An 11452-nucleotide genomic window follows, 5' to 3' on the forward strand; every position below is an offset into this window, starting at 1 on the left:
CCAGCAGTTTTCCACAGCCCAAGAGGAACCCAAAAGAGAGTTCCCGAAATGTCAGCCACTGAAATGCTGAGATTCATTGCCTTTCTTTGATGGTCACCTCCTTTCTCTTTCTGAAACTCTGTAAAGAAGTGAATGAAAAATTTTGGTGTCAAGGGTTCTTGCAGTAACCTCGTGATTGCCTGCACTCTCTGTCAAGATCCAGGATTCCCTGAGCAGAGTTGGACTCTCCCTTTTCTTTTTTTTCCCTAATCCTATACAAAGTCCTGGCTGTGCTGGTGGGATGTATACTTTTTACTGCAGAGATCTCCATTCCTTCCCTTTCTCCCCTTCAGTTTTGTGCTGAAGAATGCAGGTCCCAGGATGCAAGATTTGGCATCCCACTTCACTATTGAGCCTCAGTCGGGCATGCTGATTGCCTCCCAGCCTGGTGTGAATGTTGAGATGCTCTTCCACCCCACAAGGGAAATGGTCGTCAAGAACAAACCCATCCTGTACTGCCAGGTGAGCCCCCTGGGCCAGGCTCTGTTATCACACGGTGTTTTGGGAGCATCAACAGGATAGGTATCTAAAGGAAGGAAGGCTTTAACTGGAGAATCCTCTTTCCTACATACACAAAGTCTTTCAAAACCATTGGGAGGCTTCCTAAGTGGAGGTGAGAATCTGACTCTGGAGGAGGTGCTTAAACAGGGAGGGTAAATTGATGGAGGCCTGGGGTGGAGGCTGGCGACTGGGGTAGAGCAAGCTGGCCTCTTGGCTTTGTTTACCACCCCTTCCTGTGCACACAGGTGACAGATGCCAGCTCAGGGGAAGGAAGCCAGACTGTTGCCACCATCCCAGTGAGGGTGTCGGCAAAAGCTGTGTACAGCAAGTACAGTATTGAGCCTGCCTCACCCATCAACTTTGGGGCCATGCTCAAGGGCACCAAGAAGACCCAGACTGTCGTGCTAGAGAACAGAGGCATGCTCAACTTCAAATTCCACATCCTCCAAGCACCCGAGGATGCATCTGCATTGGAAAGCAAAAGGTATGAGAAGCCCTGCACCACCCTTCCTGTCTGAGGAGGCACCACCCCATGGCTGGTATGTGGCAGGCAGCCAGGAGACCTGGGCTATCATCCATCTGCATCCCTAGCTTGGGGAGAGGGAGCAAAACATCACCTTGGTATCCCCATGTGTACTATGAAGCTGGTGGTAGAGCTGCTCTCTGCAGCACTGGGTGCTGCAGGCTGCTCTCTGGGAGCCATCAGCAGCAGGAAGGCTTTCCTCTGTGGGGAGGAAAGCCAGCTTTGACCTCAGAGAAAGGCAGGGGAGCTCAGCATGACAGACACCTCTGCTTTCTCCTTCCTCAGCTCAAAGCAAGAGGAATCCTCTCCATCAGGAACAAAGCTGAAATCAAGCTCCTTGACACAGGTGGGTGACTCCTGCTCCCCAGCAGTGCTGTTGCAGGGGATGTGAGAACATGCTGCTGTGCCCAGGCTGGGGGCTGATCACCACAGGGTGGGATGTAGTCTTCAGGATGGAGTCCAGGATGTGCTCAGTCCCACTGACAGTCCTGTACTCTGGCTCAGACCTGGAGCTGTGGGGTCAAGAGAGGGGAGCAGGTCCTGTGTTTGACAGCTGCTAGCCAGCATAGGTGTGTGAACACCACAGAAGCAAAAACATCCCCCACTAAAATCCCAGTCCACAGAGCTCAGAACACATTGCTTTTTCTTCTTCCCAGTCCCTTACCTCTCTCCCATCATTTCTCACAGCCATTTCTACTGTCCTGTGTTACCTCTGGAGGTTGAAGGATCACAGCTACCACCTTCATTCTTTACACACAAACTCCTTTCTCTCTGTCACTTGTGACAGGCTTGCAGCTCCTCTTGGCTGGTTGGTCTCAGCCTGGAGCTGCCTTTGGGCCATGGATTCATCCTTCCCTGCCCTGGGACTGGGTACTTGGCCCCAGCTGGAGGCCAAGGCAGGACATACTCTTTGTTGGGGTGCTCAGGGCACAGCTATTAGCCATCAGCCTCTCTTGGAACTTTTTCTGCAGGGTTACCTCAGTCTTGGCATGTTCACGGTGTCCCCCTGCTCCGGCTCTGTTGCTCCATGGGGCCAGCAGAAGATCACAGTGGAATGCCTCGCAGGGCAGGAGGGGACATGTGAGGAGCAGCTCTACATTGACATCATGGGCAGAGACCCCAAGGACAATCCCGTGGGCATTCCCTTTACCCTGATTGCCGAATCCTGCCTCCCAGGTACATCCTGTCCATAGGTTGCCTTGGTCACACCTGCTGCTGATCAGCACCTCAACTTGCTGCTAGGATAGAGAGGCACACTAACCCTGGTGTCCCACCTTAAAATCCTTGAAGAGGTTCCAGCCCTCTTCAAGTCCACCAGTGGACTCATCCCTCCCAGGCTGAGAGGGATGCACGGAAGGATAAAAGGAAAGCAATGCTCTCTAAGACTGAGGATGACTGAGCTCCATCCTCACAGCCAGCTCCCCCACCCAAGCTTGGGTTTAGCAGTCACATCGGCAGAAGGGGCTCATCAAGCCTTCTGAGAGGCCAGCAGGGTGCGGATAAATTCATCAGGGAGGCTTTTCCACGCTCATTCCTTTTGTCTGTCCACAGCACTTGTTGAGGATGTCATGTTAACCTTTGAGGAGTACCCGATCTGCAGCAGCACCAACCTCAGCTGCAAGCTGCGGTCAGTCAAAGGCACGGGTCTGTTTGTCAGAGAAGAGAACAAATTTGTCTTCACCAAGGTTCTGGTTGGGCAAGAGGCTGAAGCTCATTTCAGTGTCTACAATACAAGTGGTCTGCCATGTGACGTGGTCCTCTCCAACAAACCCCTGCCTGGAAAGGTAAGATCAAGAGGCCAAGGTGATGGCTGCCCTCTAAAGGCCTTGTGAGAGTTTGTTTTGTTCTCCAGATGGATTGCTTCCTGTGGCCCAGACTAGTCTAGCTTAGTGCAGGTTAAAGTGCAAGGGAGAGCAGCAGAGCCAGGGAACAGCTGTGTTGAATTTTGCATGTCCCAAGCAAGGTTTTGGCTCACACCTCTGGGTCTTCAGTGGGAAGCACACTCAGAGAGGGGCTGTTATGAACTGACATGCCAGGGCTCAAAGCAGAGCATTTCCTCGGGCTCCCTGGCCTTTCCTTCTCTTTGAAGGCCAGTTCTAGGTTATTTGCAGGGTTTTTCCATGCAGCGCCCACCTTCCATATATGCTGGGGCAGCTGCCAGCACTCAAAACACACAATGCTTTAGCACGAGGTCAGCATTCCCTGGGAGAGCAGGAGCCTGCCTCGGGAAGCAGGAAGGATGACACACTGTCTGGGGCTGTTCTCAGTAATGCATTTATGAATAAAACTGTGTCATGTTGAAAGGTGCTTTCTCCTAACTTTTCTCTCTGGGTTTCCCCAAGGAAAAAAGCCCTATCAATAACATTTTCAAGTTGTATCCTGACATGATGTCCATTCCTGGCTCATCCAATGCCGTTGCTACGGTGACCTTCACCCCACCAGAGAAGCAGAACTACAGCTGTACTTTCAAGGCTTCCCTTGTCATCCCAAAAAGGTAAATTGCCAGTGGAATACTGGGGGTGGCCTCACTGAAAACTGCCTCTCCACTGGGAAGGCACAGATCTCTTGTTAGCTCTAATGCTTTCAGTAGCCTTAGGCAGAGTACTTGGCATGAGTTGATCTGGGAGGCAGTAGCTGTTAGAAAGAGCAGAAAAATGAGGCTGATGGTTTAGCCTGGAGGAGGAACTATGAAGACACAGAAATATTAGGTAGCCAACTGGAAGTTACTGAGATGTGCTGCAGCTGAGCTGCGGGTTTCCAAGGACAAAGGCTGAGATGAACAGTTTGGTGCCAGCAAGTCAGCAGTCAAAATTTCCTCTTAGATTCTGTAAAATTAAGTGATCCTCTGTGGTTCCCTGGCATTCATTAAGCGGTTTTATGTGAGTGATTGGAGCTGGTTTGAAAGAGGAGCCCAGTTCCTCTGCCCTGGGACCTCTCTAGTGGGGCTTTGACCTGTTCTTCCTCAACCCTTTAGTGGCTGAATTGGAACAAGAGAAGTCTCATTCCTAATACAAAATTGCTATTTTACTGTTCTTGGAAATTATCTTTATTGATGGTGATGATTTACTTTTGCCTCCTTGCTTTTATATTGCTTTCCTGCTGTGCTTTTGCTTGTTGCAGATGTCTCATCTCCCTGCAGCCAGGGGATTTGCCATATCTCATCTAGTGCCTCATTATTTACCTGCTGTACTGCATGATTCAATTAAGTGAAATTATTAACTGTTATTGTGGAAGGCTCTGGTTCTTTGGAGCAGATTCCTCTTGTGAATGGCCCTGCATGGATTGGGAAGAGGCTGGTGGGGGGCTGTGTTGTGGGGTACAGGGGCACCAGGCAGGGAAAACATTGTGGGTGGCGCTTGCTGCTTCACTTGCCCAGAGAGAAATGGGTTAGTGCCAGCTGAAATTGTTTCTGTGCCTCTCCTGCAGCTCTGTGCAAATTAAGCCCCAAACCCTGACCTTCACCATCAGTGGGAAGGGGCATGAGCCACAGGTGACAGTCGTGTGCCCAAGTGCTCGCAGCAAGAGGGGAAATGCTGTGCTGCGCTTCAAGAGACTCCGGGTGGGGGATTCAGAGATGCTCCCCCTGGTCATCCATAACAATGGCATCGTACCTGTCAAGGTGAGAACCTGCACAAGGAATGGCTTGGTTTGGGAACACATGCCTGTGGCACAGGGGGAGGGTCCCAGAAAACATGGCACACCTAAGAAGAGGTGTGAGAAATTAATTTTAAGCAAGTGACTGACATCCAAGAAGGGAGTTCTTGGGAATTTTCCATCCAGTCTTTCTTCTTTAAGTTAAACACAGGTGGAGTGGTGATGGAGTATTTTCCCCCCTGTCTCTCGTCACCTTTTGTTCTCACGGTGATGTGTGATTTCCCAGTTCCATTAGATTGCATTTGATTCTAGTTTACTACATTTCAAGCAAACTTAGTTGTGGTTTAAATACAATCTGCTCATTACTTTCTGTCCCGTTTGGTTCTGTGTTAGTGGTATCCAGATGTCTCTGAAGACCCTTTTTTTCCTGGCTGGTTTGACTTAACCTATTGTGCTAAGGGCTGTTTGCAGTGGGAGAGGTGCTGGGTTCCCCTGCGGGACCAGCAGCACTGCGGTGTCAGTCCCTGTGCCATCCTGTACTCACACCAGTATCACTGTGCTCTCTGTTCCCTTTTCTCAGTTTATGTTACACCTGGAGGATGAGCACGGAGCGTTCTTCTTGAAAGGCAGGGGCTCCACACTCGAGAGATTCTACACTGAAGATGTGGAAGAGGACTGCGTTGGAAATGGTAAATTTATTAACCATGAAGCGTGATCATGCACAGAGGGAAAACGTGTGCCCTGCTCTTGGCTTCTCTGAGCAGCAGCCAGATGTTAGACACAGTTTCTTTCCTTGGGCTCTCTGTCCCCCCAGCTTTTCTTGGGGACCTTTTGCAGGGTTTCCTCCTAGAAAGTTGTGAGAAGTTGTTCAGTTCTTCTAGACACGGTGGGTTGAGCTGTGGGGGACTGTCACTACCTCAGTGGACCCTCTGAGGTATTTGCTGCATTGGGAAGGTACCAGCTGGAACAGATGCAGCCCCTGAGCACACAAACAGCCAGCAGAAGCCAAAAGCACTCTCTGGCTCAGCTTTCCATATGGCTGGAACTGGCTGGAAGCGGATGGAATGACAGCTGGGCATCAACGTGAGGTTCAGCTGCTCTAAGTGCTGATGTGTCTGGAGGTGGCAGTCTCGTGAACATAGGAAGAGGGTTTGGAACCACTGGGGTAGAAGCTGTGCGTAGAGGGCAGCTGGTTTCAACCTCTTCTTCTTCATATATCCTATGGAAGTATTTCCTCTGTAGAGCTGTATCACTTTGATTTCCATTGCTGTGCAGAGAGCAAGCCCCCAGAGAAGCCTTTCTTCTTTCTGCATCATGGGCAATCAACAAATATTGACGTCATTTTCAAACCCACCTTGACTCAACATCTGGAAGGGAAGATTTGTGTGTTACTGGAAGACATCTACTCTAAGAAGACCCTAATAGAGCTGGTGGGTGAAGGCCACAAGGATGAATTCACCCTTGATGGACTAGAGGAAGACACAGATGAGAGGAGAGCTAAGCGCAGTCTGAAGAAAGACATTATTGATGGTAAGAGAGGAGAGGCTGCCTAGGTGGAGCAAGGAAGAAGAAAATATCTGATCAAGTGTGTCCTTTCTCTAGCCAGGCCTGGGCTGTCAGCCACGGGACTTGGTGGCCTGTGGCTGTGGTAGCCATGCATGCAGAGCAGCGTGTGCCGTGCTGCATGTCGCTGGCTTAGGGATGTGTCAGAGTGTTTCTCTGAAAGTGGTGGGATGGGGAGAGGCCTGGGGAACTCCCTCCCACGGGGAGGAAGGCTTGGAGCAAGGAAGCATTGAACATACAGCTGTCTGTGCACGTGAAAGGGGCGGGTGGAGCTCCCTGCATACTGAGATCTCTTGCTCTCCTCCTTAACAGCTGTCAGATTGAATCACATCCAGTTTGGGGACTGTCCTGTCGGGAGGCCCTACCGCAGGACCTTCACCATCACCAACCATACCAGTATGAAGGTCATGCGCTTTGAGTGGGAGGCAGACGCCGCATTCCAGTTCTCCCCCAAGGTGAGCGTGGACTGCTCTCCCTTTCCCCATTGCTCAAGCCCTGCCCTGCTGTTCCTGGGCGCTGGCAGGGAGTCCTGACATAGCAGTGATAGCCACTTCCAGTGCCATCCATGTAGGAGATGCAGTCCCTGGCTTGGCTGGGCCAAGGCTGCCAGCCTTGCAGAAAAGGCTTCACGTTATGGGAGGTGGCACCTTCTGTTCACACTTTTGTCTATCAGAGTTCACATAAATCCACACCGAGGTGCAGATTCCTGGCACAGCACCTCACCACATCAGTCCCTTTTGCTGTCAGTCCTGCCCTTGGCAGTGCTTCCTTCCAGTTTGGTCTTGACTGCCTGATTCTCCCTAGATGGGACACCTCCATCCTGGCTATGCCAAGGACATCACAGTCACCTTGAAATCAGATGTTCCAGCCACCTTCAGGAGGCACCCTGTGAAATGTAAGGTGATCAAGACCAACTCTGAGCTACCACAAAGGATGGTTCAGGATTGGGAGGACCGAATGTGCATTGTCACAATGGAGGATACCACCAGGAAGGACATGTCAGCCAGCTGGCCTGAGAAAGAGAAGGTAAGGAGCAAAACAGCAAAAAGCCAACCTAGCTTTTACAAAAAGACCACCATAACACCATCACTGCTGGCTGAGCAGCTCCTGCTTCCTCTGGACATTGGGCAGCCGTGGGGTTCAGCAGCAGTGCATTCTAGGGGAGATGCACAGTGACCAGATACAATCACACAAGAGCCTTTTGACAAGAGACCTTTAGCCACACACAAACTATCAGTCTGTGCCACAAGCACAAGTGTTGCAGCCCATGTTGAATGGGAGACAACGTTATATGATTTTATCCCATTTTATGGTGTTAGAAATCTCTTCATCTCATTAGGTGCCTTTTCACCAACGAGCAGTTAAGTCTCTTGCACCATGTCTCTTCTTTTGAAGTGGAGAGAAATACACTTCTGCTGCACATACTGGTGAACTCCGAGTTTTGTCTGCATGGATACCAGAGTATGGTTGTGGTCTCTGTATTGTGTGGGATATCTCATCATGGAGTAGCCCAGGCACTGTATGACAGAATGGAGGAGTCTGGAGAAGGATCATCTCCAGAGACTCCTGCTTTTATTGTCATTATTACCAAACATACTCATCTTGGGTGAAAGTCCTGTCTGAGTTTCTGGACCATTTTAAGGCCTCTAAACCATCCTCTTTTCTATCAGCACATCTGCAGTTGGAGACTTTGCTACTGAGATCTTTCACTTCCCAAAGTGCCCACTCCCAGCTCCCAGCAGTGTGGCTGTTGCTCCACACATGACATCTGGAGAGCACTTGCTCTTAAGACAAGAAGAAAAAGGCGCTTTCTAGAGGTCTTCAGTCCTGGGGTTCTCCATCCACAGAGCTCCAGCAGGCAAACTTAATCCTAATTGTGAGACCTGCTGGATTTGTAGGGGACCAGGAAAAAAGCCAGTCCCTCTTACAAGGTTGAAGTACAGGGACTGGAATGCAGCTATAGTCTCCATGGATATATTAACAGCTGTGGTAGTGACTGCTTTGATCAACAGGTAGGAACAACTACTGTAGCGGATCAGTCCCAGTCTTGTCATCTTTCCAGGAAAGTAGAAGTGAATGGTCCTTTCTAGTCCCTCTGTGAGGCTGATCTTGGGGGCCAAGAGATTCCCTTGTCAGCCTGACTTTCTGGGCTCTGCTCAGTGATTCTTCCCTCCTCTGTTTGCAGATGGTCCAGACAGCCCCAGAACCAGAACCAGCACCGGCTTACACTGTGGATGAGAGCATCCAGGAGGCCAAGGTGTACCTCAGTGCTGTTGTTGGCTACACTGAGTTCAAACGGAACCTGATAGTGGTTCAGCTCAAGGATACCTTGCCCAACCAGACAAGGAAAGACATGTGAGTGCTGGAGGCCAGCAGGGCCCTGTGAGCGGGAGCTGCCTTTGCCAGGGCTGAGCCAGTGCCCGCTTCCCCGAACTCTACCCCAGCCAAAACCAGCACAAGCCCATTTATGTGCATACAAAGCCAAGCAGGAGACGGTGGTCAGCAGAGGTTCAGTGCTGCCATATCTTTCTGCTGAGACCAGCCATGGGTTTGTTTTTACTGCATGTCACTTGTCCTCATCTGCTCAAGAATAAGTTTGCAGTCAAGCCAAGACCTAAAGTGCAGAGTAAGCCTCTTAGCTTCAATGTCCTGGGCACCGCGTTGGCCCTTTCCTCTTAAACTTCCAGACTTGGAAATACTTTTTGGGCCACCCAGGACAGCAGTCTGAGCATAGTAGAGGTGCCTGGAGAAGAAGATGGTCCTCAGCAGAAAGTGGTACCAGGAGTCCATCAGACAATGTTATTGCACTATTTGCTTTATATTTATTGGACTTGGTTTTTTTATTCCTCCTTCTTGCTTTTCAGTTTCAGGATACACAACACAGGAAATATAGCCCTGGAATACAGCTGGATGGAAGCTGCAGATAGTAAAGCAGTGAAGAAACCATACTCAACCACTCTGATGCGTAAGGGCATTTCACTTGGTGGCTGAGGGCCTGGGGAGCAGACCCTGCCACTTGACCCTGAATTGCTATTGCATCCTTGTCCACACATTCACTTTCATCAGCATCTTCCCAAGTGCAGCTGGAGATTTTTCTCCTTGTCCCCCTCTGCCTTTCAGCCCCTTCTGTTCTTGCTCTGCCCCTTCTGCTCTGCAAAGGAGCTGAGCCAGGCTCTGGGAAGAGCCACACGCTGGGTCAGGACTGGGAAAGGGGACATCAGGTCATCTCTTTGAGAAGTCTGAGACTGGGAAAAACAATGGTGTAATGAGTGAGCTGCCCTGCAGCCACTGTCTGTGTGCAGTTCCCCACTCCAGGGCAAATGTAAAGTCACTGTCTAAAACCAACTCTTCTCATTTGGCACAGGAATGTGTGCTGCAGGCAGAGACCTTGCTCCCAGATGCTCTATTTCCTGCTGAAAGTACTCGGCTAGAGATGTTCCAAGTGCATTCCAGATCTCTTCCACTTACCTGCAGCAGAAGGCAGATTTGCTGGGAACATAGGATTGGTCTTTGAAAGGTGTTCTCTTCTTCTCTGCAGGTCAGTTCCTCTCCTCCAATCCTCTGAGCCATCACAGAAAGCTGCTGCATCCTTTCTGGTGGCAGCAGGACCATCCTTTTGAGATGCATCCTTCTGGACTGCGGCAGCTTGCCAAGCAACAGCAGGATTCTGAGCAGCAGCAGCATCAGCAGCAGCAGGATTCTGAGCAGCAGCAGCAGCAGCAGCATTATTCTCAGCAGCAGCCCAAGCAGAAGGACCACTCCAAGAAGCTACAGCGCTTCAAACAAAAACACCTCTATTTGCAGTGTGTTAGTTCCTCCCTGGAAATCTGCCCAGATGACATCAAAGACCTGCCACTGTTCTACATCAACCCCTGCCACGGCATCATCCCTCCTGGCCAAAAGCAGATCTTTCACGTGCTGTTCTCCCCAAAGCACGCGGGGAAGTTTAGGACCACCATACTCTTCAGGTGGGCAACGTCTACACACTTGCCCAGAACTCCCGCTTCGGATGGGTATCACTGAGTCACAGGGTGGCATGGGATGGAAAGGACCACAGTAGGTCATCTGGTCCCACTTCCCTGCTCAAGCAGGGCCATCCCAGAGCACATGACACAGGGTTGGGTCCAGAGGGCTCTGGAATAATTCCAGTGAGGGACACTCCCTCACTGTTGCCTCTCTGGGCAACCTGTCACCTGCACAGGAGAGGAGTTCTTCCTCAGGTTCAAGTGGAATTTCCTGTTCAGATTCTGCCCATTGCCTCCTGTCCTATTGCTGGCCATCACCAAGCACAGCCTGGTTCATCCCTTAAGACCCTCCCTTCAGTCCCTCTGACTGGGATGGGGAGGTGGGCTTGGAGACAGCAGCCCCAGAGAGGCAGCAAAACACCCAGAGGAGCACAGAAAGATCATCATCTGGCCTTGCTAGGGAGACACTGTGAAAAGACACTCTATGAAACATTAAGCTCCTGGAGGGTTGCAAAATCTGTAACGAGAGATACGGGGACCAGCCAGTCCCTAGCTCTGCTTCCTTTTGGAACAAGCAAGGCCTGCTTCTCCACATGGAACCCCATGTGCTGTGGCTGGTCCCCAGGCACTTAGCTGGTCATGTTGCTGCCCTTGCACCTCTGCAGCCTCCCTGCAGCGAGTGCAGTTGTTTAATTTGCTGCTCACTGCTTGCACAGACAGAGGATGCAACACGGTGTGCAGTGCAAGGAGACAGAAAAGTGGCTGGCTGGAAATGTTCATCTGACTAATACCAGTCCCTTTCTTCCTAGGACTCATAAGCTGGAGCCGGCTCTGAAGAAGGTAGAGGTGATTGTGAAAGGCAGAGCCCAGGAGCAGGAGAGTCTTGATAAACCAAAACGCTCTGCGTTACGGCAGACAGACAAAGGCCAAGGACCCAAGAAGCAGGTGCACTGGAAACTAACACCTGAGTGACAGCGTTTGTGTTAGCTGCAGCATCCAGCAGGAGCCAGCAACATCGTGTCTTCTACTGGCTTCTTCCACCCTTCACCAGAGACCTCTGCAGCTACCCTTGCAAGCTCCAGTGAACACCTTTATCCTATCTTTAATTACCTAAGTTAATTAACTAATTTTTAATTAAACAATTGGCAATAAATTGTTAATTGTCAGCTTGTCTTGCTTGGAAAGACAGGTTTCTGCGGGACCTCTCTGGAATGGAGAATGTGACCCCCTTCCCTCCACATTATTCTAACTTTGAAATTAAAAGGCT

At 50.5% G+C, this 11452-nt stretch overlaps 1 protein-coding gene across 1 annotated transcript in view; it reads left to right on the forward strand.

The window, feature by feature from the left end:
• Positions 1-11157, forward strand: part of LOC134048154 (hydrocephalus-inducing protein homolog) — a 70201-nt gene extending 59044 nt beyond the window's left edge. The window contains exons 49-63 of the mRNA XM_062499754.1: positions 333-501; positions 786-1024; positions 1349-1409; positions 2035-2239; positions 2615-2847; positions 3406-3557; positions 4490-4682; positions 5238-5346; positions 5933-6187; positions 6533-6675; positions 7025-7246; positions 8406-8575; positions 9085-9185; positions 10056-10188; positions 10995-11157. Coding sequence (XP_062355738.1) covers positions 333-501; positions 786-1024; positions 1349-1409; positions 2035-2239; positions 2615-2847; positions 3406-3557; positions 4490-4682; positions 5238-5346; positions 5933-6187; positions 6533-6675; positions 7025-7246; positions 8406-8575; positions 9085-9185; positions 10056-10188; positions 10995-11157 — 2548 coding nt within the window. The remainder of the gene's footprint in view (positions 1-332; positions 502-785; positions 1025-1348; positions 1410-2034; positions 2240-2614; positions 2848-3405; positions 3558-4489; positions 4683-5237; positions 5347-5932; positions 6188-6532; positions 6676-7024; positions 7247-8405; positions 8576-9084; positions 9186-10055; positions 10189-10994) is intronic.
• Positions 11158-11452: the final 295 nt, after the last annotated feature.

The sequence above is a fragment of the Cinclus cinclus genome, chromosome 11, assembly GCF_963662255.1.
Source record: "Cinclus cinclus chromosome 11, bCinCin1.1, whole genome shotgun sequence".
NCBI classification, from domain to species: Eukaryota; Metazoa; Chordata; class Aves; order Passeriformes; family Cinclidae; genus Cinclus; species Cinclus cinclus.